The following is a 16,093-nucleotide window of genomic DNA, read 5'->3' on the forward strand; positions in this document are numbered from 1 at the left end:
GTAAACCTTCCTGGTCGTAAATGTCAACTGTTTGAGGTACGGTGGTGTTTGCATGCTTTTGGCACCACCCAGTGGCTAAACTAGATAATGTTGTGGCGTGAATCAATTTGAAATGCGTTTCTGAATTATTATTTTTTTCTTTTAATAGTATGATTAATTCTCATAAAAGTAATCAAATAAAAGCACAAAGAGAATCAACTTGGCGTGCAGACCTTGTACACGTGACAAACAATATGTATGCTTACTTTATTTTGGCTCGACCAGGTTAACATTTCCCAACTTGCCCCCTCTGCTTGAAGGAATAGAAACGATACACAACCTGCCGGAAGATTTTATGTCGCCTAAAAGACCCGAAGGTATCAAACTTCCACTCGCTAAAAAACTAAAAGAGAAAAAAAAAGGGCTAAATGGCGATTCTGTCGTTAGTACTACCGCTGTCTGCTGTTGTTAAATACATGCTATCCTGTTGAGATTCCTCGAAATGAATTATGCCTCTTAATAACACAATGTATTGTTAATTATGATAAGAATAATATATAGCGTTAGTTATGAGACACGGTTAATCGAAATATAGCGAAATTGCCAGTTAAACGATAAAAAATTAGCTCAAGTGCTCAATGCCAAGGAAGTGGGCATATTCTTCTTCGTGACTTGCAAAGGTTTAACACGCGCTATGCTGCCGCTAAAAGGCTTTGCATGTAAATTACAAGATGCTAGTGTTTCGGTGTTCCCCAAAAATCAGCTTTTAAGGCCACAATCTAGAATATAGTATATATCGCTATAATATAGACTAATGTATCATGTATAAAGTATAAAACATGGCATATGACGTATTCAAGCAAAAAAATGGAAACATTCACCAGACAAGCTAAAAATGAGCTCAACCGCTCATGCTAAGAAAGTTAGCATGCTCGCATTTCATAGCTTGCAACATATTTTAAGACGCGACTTTGTTTGGATGAGCAATGTTTTATTTCATGGTACTAAATGACTGATAAACGTTGAGTCAGCCATTTTGTTATCTTGTAAATAACATTTAGAAATCTGCTTGCCACATTACCATACTTTTTAATTCTTTATGCTGGTATATATGGGTACATTATTTTTACTTTTGGCTTTTCAAGCATAACAGCCGAGGTGATTGTGTCTTATACTTTCTTGTAGGTCATTACAACTAAGCACCGAACATTTTACTTGAAGCGTGCCAAAGAAACAAAAGGTAGCATAAAGAGTCGCTGTAAAAAGGCTCTTTTGTGAGCTTGGACAAGCTGCAGAAGCGCTTTCAACTGAGCGGTCGTGTGCGAAAAGATGTTTCTCGTAATGAATTATTCTTGGAACCGACATCAACCAGTTCTCTGAAATAAGGCCATGAATGGGAAATATCTTGTTTCTCGGAATCATTTGTATTGTCATTAACGCTCTCGGGTTCATGTTTCTCCGTGTCATTGTTTTTCTTACAAAGACCTCCACCGCAGTTGGCTCATACTTCTATTTACGTCTTTTGTATGTTGTCGTCATCACTCACGGAGGTTAAAAAAGTAACAGACAAAGAAGTGCCATCCAATGGCGGTATAGGTCACATACAGTCGAACCCAGCAAAAAGACTGAAAAATAATCTTTATAGTCACTGAAAAGACAATAGTTATACATGGTGGCATTTCTTTAATAATAAACACTTGCCAAAAGGAAAAGAAGTGTAAGGGGAGAATATTTTTTTAATACAAAAAAAAAAGAGAAACACCTTGTGTCCTTTTGTGTTTTCTCATTTTACATCATCGCTTTTTGCTCCTGGGTCTTTCTGTCAGGATCAGATTTTCTCATCCAAGTACTAGCAGTCCAGTAGCATTTTTCTCAAAAATACAAAACAAAACAGAACACGCCAGAGTCGACATGATGAGTTGTTCTTCTGCTTCGTCCATTGCTAAAAGAGTTTTTAAGCCTACTAGAGTCAGTAGTGCAAATCATGACTACTATACTGTGAATAGGAGGAAACAGTCACGGGAAGGATACCAATGTAGCGGCCTGCTAAATAATTGAACACTCCCCTCAAAAAGTTTAATTTAAAACACTTGTAGAACAAATTACAAAAAAATATGAAAATGGTCTGAGTAAGAAAAGCTCCTCCCACTTCTGGTCCGAGAGGCTTCAAGTCGCGAAACGTCACTTCCAGTTTGCTTAGAAGGGCAGCCCTCGTCCTCTGATGGTGGAGTTGACGTGAGGGACGAAGCCGAGGGGCACCTGGTGGGAGGGCGAGGCCCAAGCGTGGCCCGGCACCGGGATGGGCGGCGGCGGATGAGGCGGCACGCCGTCCTTCCGGATTAGAGCGTGGTTGTACAAGTGGAGGGCGCCGGGGCTGGGATGGCCCTCCACCGGTAGGGGGCTGTATTCAAAGCGGTGGTCCTTGTCCCCGGCAAACATCATCCCGGGGGGTCCGGTGGCGGCGGGGCACGGCGGGGGGAAGGGCTCAGGGGGCCCGGCCTGGCCCGGCCCGCTAAAAACGTCTCTCAGAGAGTGAGGAGGTAGCCCCGCGCCCAACATGTGACCCATGAAGCTGTCCCCGAAGCCCGTGGGGGTGAAGGGGGGCGGCGGCGGGTGACTGAAGTCACCCCCGTAGCCGGGCCCCTCCGCAGTGGGGAGAGGCGGGTAGTCGGGCTCGGGCGGGCGGGCACCGCCGTCACCTCCCCCGGTCGACGCTATGGGTGGGGCATGGCCGGGCTTGGGCTCGGGCGGCGGCCGCCTGTAGTCTAGGTCAGCGTGCGGGGGCGGCTCTGGGGGCTCAGGTGGTCTCTGGTCTGGGGGCAGGATGGGGACCCCGCCCATGTCCAGCACTGTAAAATAAATGAAAATAAAATTGTATAATGAAGCTCCACTATGTCACACATTTTTAAGCGATTATTTCTAAGTTTTTACAGTATTACAGTCCCAATTGTTTTAAGGTTTATAATTATTGAAATGGCGGCCGACTGGTTAGCACATCTGCCTCACGGTTCTGAGGACCCAGGTTCAAATCCGGCCTCGCTTGTGTGGAGCTTGCATGTTCTCCCGTGCCTACGTGGGTTTCCTCCTACATGCCAAAAACATGAATGGTAGGTAGATTGAAGACTAAATTGCCCGTAGGTGTGAATGTGAGTGCGAATGGTTGTTTGTTTCTGTGCCCTGCAATTGGCTGGCAATCAGTTCAGAGTGTACCCCGCCTCTCGCCCAAAGATAGCTGGGATAGGCTCCAGCACGCCCGGGACCCGCGTGAGGATAAGCGTTAATTTCCATTAGCCCGTCTATTGAGTCACATTATTTTTGCATTTACCTAGCAGACTTTTGTTATTATATGATTAGGTTGAACATTTTGGTGTTTTAATGTACAATGTTTCATTCTCTTTGTTCTATGCCAGTTTCAGTCAGCTTCAACTTGGAGTGACTAATACAGCTTCAATTTAGAGTGACTAATAAACAGCTTGAAGCGAGCTCTTTTTGGATAACAGCAAGAAACTTAATTTCCTCTATGTTTTTCATGTTAGTCAATTATGTCAGTGTATGTTTTTCTACAGTACAATATAACTGCTATTTTTTTGTTGTTGCTTTTCTCTTGAGGCTGGAACAGATTAATGGCATTTGTATTCATTTCTGTATATATGATTTTGTTTATTTTAGAATCTTTCCTTTCCCGTTGGCATATTGGAGTTTTTCAATCCAAACCTTGATCTTAAAATGGAAGTACTTCACAAAGCTTGCTCTTGACACCCCTATCTCAGGACTAAATAAAAGTCAAAATAAGACTCTTTACCAGGTGAGACCGGTCTTGATTTTGGAGGTTGTTTAACGTCGGGGGGAAGTGGGGGCGCTCCCGCTGCCAGGTCATCGGCAGCAGCGGCGGCCTCCGCCCCGTCAGCGCCGTCCTCCTGCCTCTGAGCCTGCAGCAGCTGAGCTAGCAGCATGGTGACGGCCGTCTGGGTGGCGGCGGCCCCCTCGGGCGGCACGGGAGGGGAAGGGGGCTTGGGTACGGGCGGGGTGCGGGGCACGCCGGTCGGAGCGGCAGGCTGCGGGGGCTTGGCGGGCGGCGGCTTAGCGGGGGGCTCGGTCGCCTCGGCGGGCGGCAGGACTTTGGAGAGCTGCTGCAGCGTCTCCTGGTTGACCTTGGAGCTCACGGCCTGGAAGAACTGGGCCGGGTTGGTGCCGCTGTTGGGCGGACCAAGGAGGTTCAGCAGGACCGCCAGTTGCTCCTGGGTCAGCTGGGAGTTGGGACCTTTCGGGTCTGCGGAGGGAACGACACCACAGTGGTTGATCAAAGTTTATATTAGGAGTAGGGGCCCCGACCGATTTTATTGACCGATATGAGCCCTTAATCGGCCAGAGTTTTGCCGATTAAACACCAACACAGCCTTCCTTTTGTCATGAAATTGTAAATGACAAGCATGGCTGACATTTGTGTGAATTACATCCTTCTCCATCCTCTCATATGTCCATGACAACAATGTCTGTAAGTATATAAAAGTTTATAAGGTTTATATTAATGTTTAGAGGAGATTATTAGTGTGTTGCTACCAAAATGTATACATTTGCTAACTCAATTTGGATGATATGAAAACTTTGTGTGGCTGACAGAATTTTATTCTGTGTGAATTACGTCCTCTTCCATCATCTCGTAATCCCATTGAGATGCTTGTCTATAAGTATATATGTATATAAGGTTTATGTTAATGCTTAAAGGGATTATTGAAATTGGTTTAAACTCTATACATATATTTAAAATGCAACTTAGTCAAAGATGACGTTTTGACATCTGAGAAAGGCGTCTCTGCATCACTTCATGGCAAGTAGAAGAATTGTGATTTCATGTTCAAAAGCGTAGTGCATACTGTAAATAATGTTTTGGCACTAACTAGCAATGTCCCGATCTAACTTTTTACTTCTGACCGATACTGCAGCCTTGAGTTTTGGCCAATACCGTTATCCACCCGAAATATCAGAATCGGCCTCAAGAAAATCCTTATCGGTCGGGCCTTAATTAAGAGGACCATTTGCCGCGCCTGCAATATGCAAACCTAATATTAGCAGTAGGAGTCACTAAAAAGGTAGCCATGCGCATTCGCGCACTCACCCAGCTGTGCAGAAGCCGCCGCACTCGGGGCTTTGGTGCCCCCGGGAGCGGCGAAGCCCTGAGGGGTGTTACTGCGGCTGTCGTCCAGGCCCAGCTCTTTGCGCGGCGCCTTCGGTGGAACGGCCAGCTCCTCTGGCATCTGCTTCTGACGCCGCCGCTTCTTGCTCCACAGCTCGTGACAGTCTTGCCACAGTGGAAGACTTTCGACATTGAAGACGGGAGTTGAAACACAAAATGGGACATTTAATGGAAAAGTGACTATTGAATGGCTTGTATACAAATAGTTGTGAGTCTCTGGAGTGCCGGCCCACCAATCAAGTGTGAAATTAAACAACAAAGCAAGCTGCTCCCGATTTCGGAAAATGTGCCTGTGACCGAGCCCTTCTGAGGTACACAAATTGTACTGTCACAAGTTGGCTGATTTACACAATAACTGCCCCCACACCCAGTTACACCATCCATGAATTAGCAGCTAGGCTGAGCGAAATACCATCGAAATCAAAGCCAAAAAGGTAAGCAGAGCTGCATTATAGTTTTGTTGGATGCAGAGATGAGCAGCCCAAAATCCTCAGTGATGCTGTGTTCAGAGGTGGATTTGTGCTCATTGACGAATTGATGTGTATGAAGTGCTGCCTCGCTGAGCGAAAATGCTTTTGTGGTCTTTTACGGGCACACCCCCGAACGCACACTATGCCTCCATTAAACATGACTAATGAGATAGGAAAACGTACTCTGGCGGTGGCATTTTGTCCGGGTCCACGTCCTTCAGGAAGTCGCAGCCCAGCGCCTGCTCGCCCGTGCAGCGCTTGCTGGGGTCAAGGTTCAGCATGTGGTCAAACAGGTCCAGAGCAGACGGAGGGATGCTGAACCAAAAGTCGACAAAGTACAATTAGAAATGCAGAACTCAAGTCAAACTGACCCGTTTTCAAGTTCGCCACATTACAGAAACACATTTCTTTAAATGCAATCATTTTAGGATCAAACTTATTGTAGCCTTCTTTTCTTACTTAAAAGAATATATATTTTGGAAATGACATGGTAAACCAACCCTGCTGCTATTTTGCGGGTCAAATAGACTTAATAAAAAAAAAAAATTTTAATTTAAAAAAAAAAAAAAAAAAAAAAAGTTTTTCCCTGAATTAAACCTTTCCTAAATGAAAGTTCTGGAACGAAAAGGTTAGTCATGGAATCAAGTCAAGGTTTAAGGTCAACTTTTTTTAGGGGGCAAATATCAGAATTAGAATCTTTGTCACTGCAACAAAATTGTAACAATAAATAGAAAGATAAACTCATTGCCATTTCCTTTCATCTGTCACACACACATTATGTAAAACTCTTGATATTATTTCTGGGACCTTCGTATATTCACCCAAAAACTTTTTTTCAGAAAATGTTGACTGCTAAACAGGCAATGGGTCAATTGAGCAGTAAACATTTTTGGGGCATAACAAAGAAACAAACGTAAGAGAAGGGCTAAGACGGCATTCGAGGCAAAGTGTGGGAACTCACAAGGCAAACTCCTCCCGCAGTCGTCGCCTGTACTGCTTCTTGGGTTTCATGGTGTTGAAGAAGGGAAGCTTGATGACGTCCGGCCACACGGCGGGACACGGACTGCCGCATATCCGACTGAAAGACACCAAAACAAACTGTTTTTAAAATACAGCGAACGCAGATTTTTAAACAATCATAAAGATTATTTCAACTTTAACCAAAACGCAACCACTACTGAAACATTCTCAAAATAGATTTCAACCTATGTGAACTTTGCTGTAGCCTCTAACTTACCTGATCAGTTCCAACTGGGCAAGCTCCTGGTTAGCTTGAAAGATGGGCTTCTTGGTGAACAATTCCCCCAGGATGCATCTGTGAAAGGCGTAATTTTTTAATGGGATTTTTATTTTCGAGACAAATGGGTCTCTTTCTGTATTCTTACCCGCAGCTCCACACGTCGATGGCCGGCGTGTACCTCTCTTCGCCCAGCAGGAGTTCCGGGGGGCGGTACCACAGCGTGATGACTTTGTTGGTGTACGGTCGACTGGGAATGAGACGCAGATGGTGAACGGGGCTGTTTACTTTGCTGAAGAGCTGAACTGAAATGCTGTTTTTATTCTTTGGCTTTCAACTCATCTTAAGACTCAGCTTTTAGTGTTTTATGATCTTACGTTTGATTTTTATCAGCGTACAGCACTTTGTTTCCAGCCGTGGCTATTCTGAAGGTGCTTTATAGATAAAGTTGAGTTAAGAATTGAATAATGTGAATATGTCGCAGTCAGTTGGGAAATGTGGAAGGAGGAGGTCAATGTGTAAAATGTCTGCATTGATTTGGGAATGTTGTCATGGAAAATGTGCATGACAAAAATTTTTGAATTTGCGGAGAATGTGATAAATAGTTCACAAAATGTCCTGCGTGAGCTCCGCAGGTTTAGTTGGAATGGTTTAAATCAGTTGAATAAGTACTACAAACTATGAAAGCATAAGTTCAATATTCAACATTTACATTTTCATTCATTTTTAATGATTGTTTGTGGAAATTGTGGAACTGTGGGTAAAGTAGAAATTTTGGGAACGTAGAAAATACTTCCCTATATGTCTTGAATGATGTTGAAATGGGAATAGTTTAGAATTGGAGGAGAAAAGTGGAAGGAGTATAAACAGTGAAACGTGGCGGAATAATAAGTAGAGAATGACATTTTCTAAATTGCGTGTGAATGCTAAAGAGCCGATGCTGAACTGCAACGCGGTGAAATTGACTAAATTATTGAAATGTAGGATGGGACACTTGAAATTAGAAAGGTTTGACTTTGTCAAGAAATGCGGAAGGAGCAGGTAAATACGTAAAATATATCTTATTTAAAAAAAAAAAAAAAATGGGCATTTTAATAATGTGCAAATCATTTCCTCAGATATCTTGAATATAAGTTGAAATGGTTTGTATCAATGGATAAATGGAGAAAGGAGCAGAACTGAGAGAATTGACGGGAAAAAAAAGAAATCTTTGGTGCAGAACAACACGCGAGCGATGAATAAATCAAGACCCAGCGAATGTCGACTCACCTCTCTTCAGAGTTGTACAAGCGAGCGAGGCCAAAGTCTGCCAGCTTAATTTGACCTCTGATGAGGAGTGAGAAAACATGTTTTAAAAAAAAACAAACAAAGAAACAAAACAAAAGTGGTTTATGAATAGCGTGGACCGACTTGTTGTTGAGCAGGATGTTGGAGCACTTGATGTCGCGGTGCAGGAAGTTCTTCTTGTGGCAATAGTCCAGGCCCTCTAGCAGCTGCCTCATGAACGACTTGATGTGGCTCTCGTTGAAGTGCACCAGACCCGACTCCAGCAGGCCCATCAGGTCGTGGTCCATGTACTCGAACACCAAATAGAAAGCACCTCCATGTAAAAAGGAGGAAGAAACATTATGAGTACAGTGAAACACCAGATTACGCACACCCGCCTTCTCGCAGAAATTTCAAAGCCACCATTTTTAATGGGTTTTAATCTAAAGTGCGGTGCCCCGTTGTGCCACAAGATGCCAGGCAGCGCTGTGTTGTATGGAAAATTCACAGGAAGAACAAGAGGAAGAAAAGGTCCCCAACAGTATAAATTGCCGTTCCCATTGAGCAGAGACAATAAATACTGATGAGGATTGTTGTAGGCTCTGTTTGTAGCAGTTGTTTGAAGGCGTATAATTACAGCAACATCTAACGCTAATTTCTGTTAGCCAATCTATGGTCTTTTGCATTAATTCTTAGCATTAAGCTAGTGGACTTTTTTTAGCTGGAATTCTCTAGTTTGGATTAACATTTGGGGGTTAGAAAACTTTCATTTTTTTCATTTATATGTCTTGCTGCTCCACGTTAAAGTAGTAGTTGTTTGAAGGTTTAGAAGTACCAAAACATCTATGCCAAATTCCCTTAGCCCGTCTCTGACATTTTGCTTTGCATTAAGCTAGTAGACTTTTGTTAACACAAAATGAAATGTTTTGGTTGAACATTTTGTTGTTTAATTCTGTTTTGTTTAAGGTGTCAGCTTTCTTGGACATCAAATGGGTGGGACAAAAATAGCTTGTAGCAAACACGCGCTGCCTCTTATTTAGAGAATTGGAGTCTTTGTTTCCTCAAAGTGATGTTATAGTCTCCCATTTCCTGATAGGAAGAGTGTGGGAAAAGCAGCTAAGAAATAATTTAAAAGTGTGTTTTAACTTTAAACGGGTTTAAAGTATGTGGGAGTCCCCAAACTTGTTTTTTTTTTTTTTTTTTTTAATCTTTTTATAAGGTCTCCCTAAAATATGGATTTTCATCTATCGTGGTTGGCTCTGGAACATATCCCCTCACACGTCAATATATATTTAAAAAAAACAAACAAAAAAAAAACTTTCGTGTGATGTGGGGAGATAAGAGGAAGCGTACCTTTATCGTTTTTAAAGTCCAACGCGTCCTCCTTATCAGTGACGATCTCCTTCATGTTTATGATGCTCTTGTGGTTGAGCTGCCGCAAGATTTTAATCTCTCGGATGGCCGTGATCGGGAAGCCCTCCTTCTCGTTGTCCAGACGCACCTTCTTCAAAGCCACCATCTCCGCTGCGGTAAAGATGACCACATCCGCTTTAATTGCATCTCAACAAAGCACTGGGAGTGCTAAGGAATGATCATCTCTCACCCGTGTCTTTGTCTTTGGCTTTGTACACCTGCCCGTACGTGCCTTCCCCCGTGATGCCGATGATCTCAAACTTGTCCACGCAGCGCTTGCCCCAGTCAATCTCAGTTTCTTTTATCTCGCCGTATCTCGGGCCGCACATTCTGGGAAGGACAAGGAAACGTTTTTAAAGGGGAGCCATTATGTAAAAGCGCCTTTTGAAAAGGCTTGTCTACAAATAGTTGGGTTTTTTTTAGAGCACTGTTTCCCAATCTTTATTGAGCCAAGGTACATATTTTACATTGGAAAAATCTCACGGAACCAGCAAACAAAAGGATGTAATCTGGAAGAAAACAACAGGAAATAACTTTTTTTGTGTGTGTCTGTTGAGTCTAGAATGAAACCCATTTTCCCCAAAAAAATTATGACTCAAGACTCAATAAGGATTTTTTTTTTAAATGTTTCAAATTTTCAATTAGCTAAAAGAAGCCACAATAGATGCAAAAACTACAATTTGAAACAAACTATATATTATTGATATATTTTTTAGAGCTTGGGTTGGAAATAAAATCCAATAACAAAAGAGGAACCCTTGGGACGTTTCATGATATTTGCATTCACACAGCTAAAATTGTTTAATAAAATAAAAATAAAAACAGCAAAAAAAGGAATCCTCACCCTTGGGACATTTCATGACATTTGCATACAGGCAGCTAAAATGGTTTTAAAAAGAAAAAATTTAAAAAGGTAGCAAAGCGGACACAAACGGCCAACACAGATCCCAGCCAGAGGATGAAAACAACACAGCTCAGCGATGAAGCTGAACGTACTTTGGCCTCCTACGTGGCGTTTGATGCCTTCTTCTCCTCGGCCGGGCTGCGCGGAGAAGACGTGCGACTGGAAAGAAGCGGCGGCAGAGGCAGGTCAGTGAGGAGGGGTCGGCCCTTTCGTTCCGATTTCTTCTTCGCCAACACACAAGCGTCCTTTGTGCTGATAAATGGAAAAGAACAACAATTTATTCACGGCCATTTGTGTCATGAAGTAATGAGTCATTTACGTCGTCCCTAAAAATGTTTACGATTGCCTAGATTATATTTAAGTGATGTTACAACGATATTAATAACGGCGAGAGTGTGAGAACTTTAAAGCGTGTGGGGTCAAACTATTTTTATATTTTTGATATGGTCTCGCTACATTGCAAATGTTGACCCATCTCCCGCCGTTAACGGCGGTTTGCTTTAATGTAACGACTGATACATACCTCTCGCCTTTATCCATTTGTTCAAGAACACTCAGGGGAAGCGGAAGGGACAGGATGCTAGATGCGAGCGTCCCGCCGGCTCGATCCTTATCTTTGTTCGGCCCTGTCGCCGTCTTCCTCTTGGCGTCGTCTTTGGCCTTTCCGTCTTTGTCCCGGCTGGCGGGTTGCTCCGTATTCCTCTTTGAAGAGCGGTCGGAGGGCGACTGGGGCTGGCCGGACGTGGGCGTGCGTGGACCTTTCTCCACCGTCACCACCGCTGTCGGAGGTGCGGGCGGAGAGGGCGGGCGTCCCTTCCGGGCCGCGTGGTTGGTCTTGGGACTGGGCTGGCGAGCGGCGGCGGCGGGCTTGATCGGCGTGGACGCGCTGCCGGCGCCTTTGGCTTTGGCGGCGGCCTCGGCGGCTTTGGCCTTCTTCTGCTTGCTGAGCTCGGCCGCCAGGCTGCTCTTGAAGGTGAGCGTGCTCGGCGAGAGGCTGGAGGGCCGGCTGCCGGAGCGAGAGTGGCCATGGCGGCTGCGGGAGCGAGAATGCCTGGCAGATGCATACGGGCTTCGGCTGCGAGACCTCGCCGATCGCCTGCAAGGGAAGATTTGGGTGTCGAATTCAATAAAGTGTAAATTCATTTTTCATGCTTTTGTACCACATTAAAACAGTGTTAAATGTGATGTTATCATTATTGCTTGTATACCAAAAGTATACCGATGGGGACTGAGCCCTGACACAAATTGTCAAAATCCACAAGTAATTGACACCTGCCCAAAAAGATTTCTAATTGCCAACAGATGTCACAGGAAGGTATCTAGGCCAAGGTAAGCAGAGCTGCATCAAGTTTTGTTCCAAGCAGCAACATACTTGATTTGCTCAGTAAAGTTCTCGGCACAGTAGGTGGTTGTGTGGGTATTTGTGTTTGACTATGTGCCCTTTGCACAATGGTCAATTGCACCGGACAATATTAGTCATTCGAACTTCTCTAAGTGCTAGAGGACTCTGCATCTTTTTGCACAGTTGTCAAAAAAATTACCAGATAACTAGCAACCCTTTATTGCTCATGAACTGTTTTTTGTCAATGTATTTATGTCTCAAAAGTGTTCTCTGTCAATTGACTGTCTGTTGTCGTACTAGAGAGCCTCCAACTACCGGAGACAAATTCCTTGTGTGTTTTTTGGACATACTTGGCAAATAAAGATGATTCTGATTATAGGTAAGAGATGCATAATACAGTCCTGCTCACCATTATTGACACCCATGATGTTTAAGTACTTAATGTGGAATATCTCCTGAAGAAATTTAATCAAGTGAAACATTTTGCTACATAGAAGTTGCATTCGATACAAAAGAGCAAATGATAACATTTTATGGGCAGATAAAACAAAAAATAAGAGCTTTTTGGCAATGTACACAAACAGTACGTTTACAGAGGGTGCAATGAAGCCTTTAAGGAAAAGAAACACCCTGCCAACAGTTAAGTATGGTGGAGGATCCATAATGCTTTGGGGTTGCTTTTCTACATCTGGTACCGGAGGCCTTGATCGTATCTAGGCATTATGAAATAAGAAAATTACCAAGAGATTTTCGAGCCAAATGTCTTACAGAGTGTAAGAAAACGTTTGAGCTTTGTGGCGAAGACAAAGACCCAAAGCAAACAGGAATGGTTGAAAATAAAAAAAATTGACTGTTTTAAAATGGCTTGCAATGAGTCCTGATCTCAATGCAATTGAAAATCTTTGGGGGGAGCTGCAATGTGCCATTGGGGAAAAGAACCCTGCAAATGCTCAACAGCTTGAACAAATTGGAAAGGAAGAGGGGGAGAAAACGGCACCTGAGAAGTACAAAAAGCTTCGAGCTGGATACAAGAAACGTTTGGAGGATGCCGCTGTTGTTAAAGGGTATGAAACTAAAAAATATTGAGGGCTGCCAATATTACTGCGCATGCTGTTTTCTGTTTTTTTCTTTGAAACTCTAATATCTAAGTTAAATTACGTCATATCTCCAATTAAAAGATCCCAATGAGTTCCAAGTATTTTACAATACATTTTATTTCTGAGGATATGACACAGGTTGTGCAAAAAAATTAAGGGGTGTCAATAATGTCAATAATGGTGAGCAGGACTGTATGTTTCCCTAAAGCCAAAACTAGTGTACGAGGAAGTAAAATCACATCTGGGCTCGGACTCGGTGGTTAACTTGGTGATCCAACTTCAAAGCCTCACATCTGAGCAATTGACGGTTAAAAGGGGGAGGGGGGAAACATCGCCTTTGGCAAAAGAAAAATGTGTTTTGATATTTTGATGTATACGTCATTAACCAATAACAACAGCACTGGGAAGCGACATCAACGTGTTTGTCCTGGTTTAGTTGCCACTTGTGACGAGGGAAGCTGTAAAAAGAGGCAACTAGTGTATGCGCTGTCAATGTAGCTAGCACAGCTCAAAAGTAAAATTACAACACATTATGACGATGATAAACCAGATGGCAATGAAAGGTTCACAGCCTGTGTCCGCGTTGGCAAGGATCTGGACTTTCAGGATCATCTTCAATGGCCAAGATCAAAATTAGCTACTCTGACATTTGTTGTTTCATCATATTACTGTGAATCCTGCACATTCACCGTTTGGCATCTTTTTGGGGAGCTTATCCTTTCACCTATTTGCCGTTTGTACACAGGTCAAAGCCATGTCTAATGGAAAAATACCACTTGGGTGCTAATTAGTGGCAACGACGAACCTTTCACTACGATTTTGGCCTCTCGTGGCAGGGCTGTGCCCCGAGTGGGGGTTACTGACTGTATTCTTGTATCATTGCCATCTTACTACATTTTAAGTGCTCGTTATGGCGAAATCCATGCCAGGATCTGAGCCTTGCACCTTACCTGACATCTGGACTCGGGCTGAGGGACTTCCTGTAGGGACTCCGTGATCTCCGCCGGCCTCCGAAAGGACTGGCGACGAACTCCCCGTGCTCGTACGGACTGCGTCGGCCGTAACTGGGAGACCTTCGCCAGGCGGCGGGACTGGTGGGGGATCGCTTGCGCTTGCCGCCAGAGTACGAGCCGGGCGACTTGGCGAGGCCGTATGCGCCGTACGGGTCTGCGTCTCGGCCGTAGTAGTTGGGCGTGGGAGAGGTTCTTTTGCTCGGGTAAGCGGGGCTTCGCCTCGATATCTGGTTGTAACCGGGCGGAGACTGGTAGTTGTACGAGTAAGACGTCCCATAGGGACTTTCGGCTTTGAATCCCGGACTTCTCCTGTAGGTCCTCAGCTCGTCATCCCGATACGACTGCGGAGGAACGTCTCTGTAGGCAGACGGCGGTTCTTTCTCGGCTCTCGTTTTACTCCGTTGGCTTTTGGAATCCCGTTTGTCCGCAGATTCTGCTGACTGAGCAGTGGACGCTCTCTTGCCGTTTTTGTCGGTACTCTTCACCACGTCTCTGTGGTTTTTGGGGTCACTCGCCCCGAGTCCACTGCGGACCTTTGAGTTTCTCTCCCGATTGAGTCGCTCTTTCTTCTGGCCCGGATCCTTGCTCGCTGGCTTGCTCCTTTCCGCCAGTCCTCTGTCGGGGTCCTCGATGAGGACGACGTCCTTGCGGTGCCTCGGATGAGACGCCGGGCCGTTATACTCTCCAAAGTCACTCAGTCTGTCCACGGAGATACGCTCGACGTGCCGGTCCAGCTTGGGCGAGGGGCTCCCAGAGAAACGCTCGGACTGGGAGCTCACGTCATCGTACTCCACCAGCGTCCGAAGTTCAGCTACCTTCCCAAAAGTGCCACGGCGGTCACTGACGGTTCCTTCGGTCGCACCGAGGTGCCACAAGTCCCTGTCCTTGGCCTGCCTGCGTTTCTTCCGACGGGAAGCCGAGGAGCGTCTCTTGTCTCGGTGTCTGTCCCGCTGAGCAGCACTGCTTCCGGGCTTGCTCGCGTTGCGTCTGTCCTGCCTGTTGGCGTTTCTCTGCGTGGAGGGACTCTGGCCGCGGCCATCCCGAAGTACATCCGAATTCGGCATTTATCTTGCACCTACGCCACCCCCACTGAGAATTTCATTGAAATACGTTCCCGGTTGTGCGCAGGAACATAATAACATTGGGCTAGTTAGCATCGTTATTCACATTTGGAGATCACCAGCTTAACGTTAGCATCACAAAGCTAGCTAGATCGTTTTCAACCCGATTACCAACCAATTCCGCCACACAGTCGCGCAACAATATGACATTCAGCTACCAGTCGACGATTAAACACCCGAACTCCGCGCCGTGCATGATTACGGACCGGCTAGCACATGCTAAGTCGAGTGGAGCTAGCTTAGCCTCCGACGGCTAACGGTACCGAGCGACGCATCGCATAGCGACTGGTGGACAAAAGTGCAGGCCCGAGGCCCGTCCGGATATACGGCTCCGGCTCCGCCGATACGTCGTGGCCGGTCCGAGCGAGCGCTTCCATCCACGGCTTAGTGGGACAAGTCAAAAAAAAAGAAAAAGCTCACTTGTCAGCCTCCCTTCTCCCAGTCCCGAAGCGCCACAAGGAAGAGGAGCGGCACGCGAGCTAGCCCAGTTAGCCGCTCGCTAGCCAGCTGAGAAGCTTTTGTGTGTGTGCGTGTGTGTGTGCGTGCGTGCGTGCGTGTGTGCGCGCGGTTATCGGCTTCCCCACTTCCAGCCACAAAAAAAGCAGTCAAAAAGCGGCGTCCTCGGCCGAGTGGCTCGCTCCCAATGGTGGCGACAGGAGTTGCTTCCGGGGGCCAAAGTGTGAGCGGAGCGCTTGATCGTAATCAGATTGCCCAACGGTGTTAACTTTGTTGGCTCAGCTAATGCTGCCGCCGCTGCTGCTGCTGCTCTACTCTTCTTTCTCGGGCCCCAGACGAGCTTTCAAACTACAGGCCTCGTGCGCCGGCGTCAGCCAATCACAGGCGAGCGCGTATCGACGTGCCCTGTGACGTCATCGCCGAGGGAACCCCTGATCCCCACTTGAATGTGCAACCGTGACAATTACAAATTGTGCTTTCTGCAGTGATTCTCCAACTTTTTTTTGTTTTTTAAATACTTGTCTCTCCACCATAATGAGCAACTTTAAAATAGGGTCGCGTAAGTGTTCCATCAAAAAAAACGAGGCAGTGGTTGTGCAGT

General features: G+C 45.4%; 1 protein-coding gene across 1 annotated transcript; it reads right to left on the reverse strand.

Moving 5' to 3' along the window:
- Positions 1 to 1,600: 1,600 nt before the first annotated feature.
- On the reverse strand, positions 1,601 to 15,816 carry cdk13 (cyclin dependent kinase 13). The gene is given in 15 exon segments (XM_061666455.1): positions 1,601 to 2,828; positions 3,782 to 4,249; positions 5,096 to 5,295; positions 5,827 to 5,958; positions 6,605 to 6,721; positions 6,881 to 6,958; positions 7,029 to 7,130; positions 8,150 to 8,206; positions 8,291 to 8,480; positions 9,500 to 9,670; positions 9,750 to 9,889; positions 10,556 to 10,578; positions 10,580 to 10,715; positions 10,987 to 11,559; positions 13,853 to 15,816. Coding segments are annotated over 15 exon segments (4,167 nt in total). The 5' UTR covers positions 14,980 to 15,816; the 3' UTR covers positions 1,601 to 2,175.
- Positions 15,817 to 16,093: the final 277 nt, after the last annotated feature.

Source organism: Phycodurus eques, chromosome 21, assembly GCF_024500275.1.
Source record: "Phycodurus eques isolate BA_2022a chromosome 21, UOR_Pequ_1.1, whole genome shotgun sequence".
NCBI classification, from domain to species: domain Eukaryota; kingdom Metazoa; phylum Chordata; class Actinopteri; order Syngnathiformes; family Syngnathidae; genus Phycodurus; species Phycodurus eques.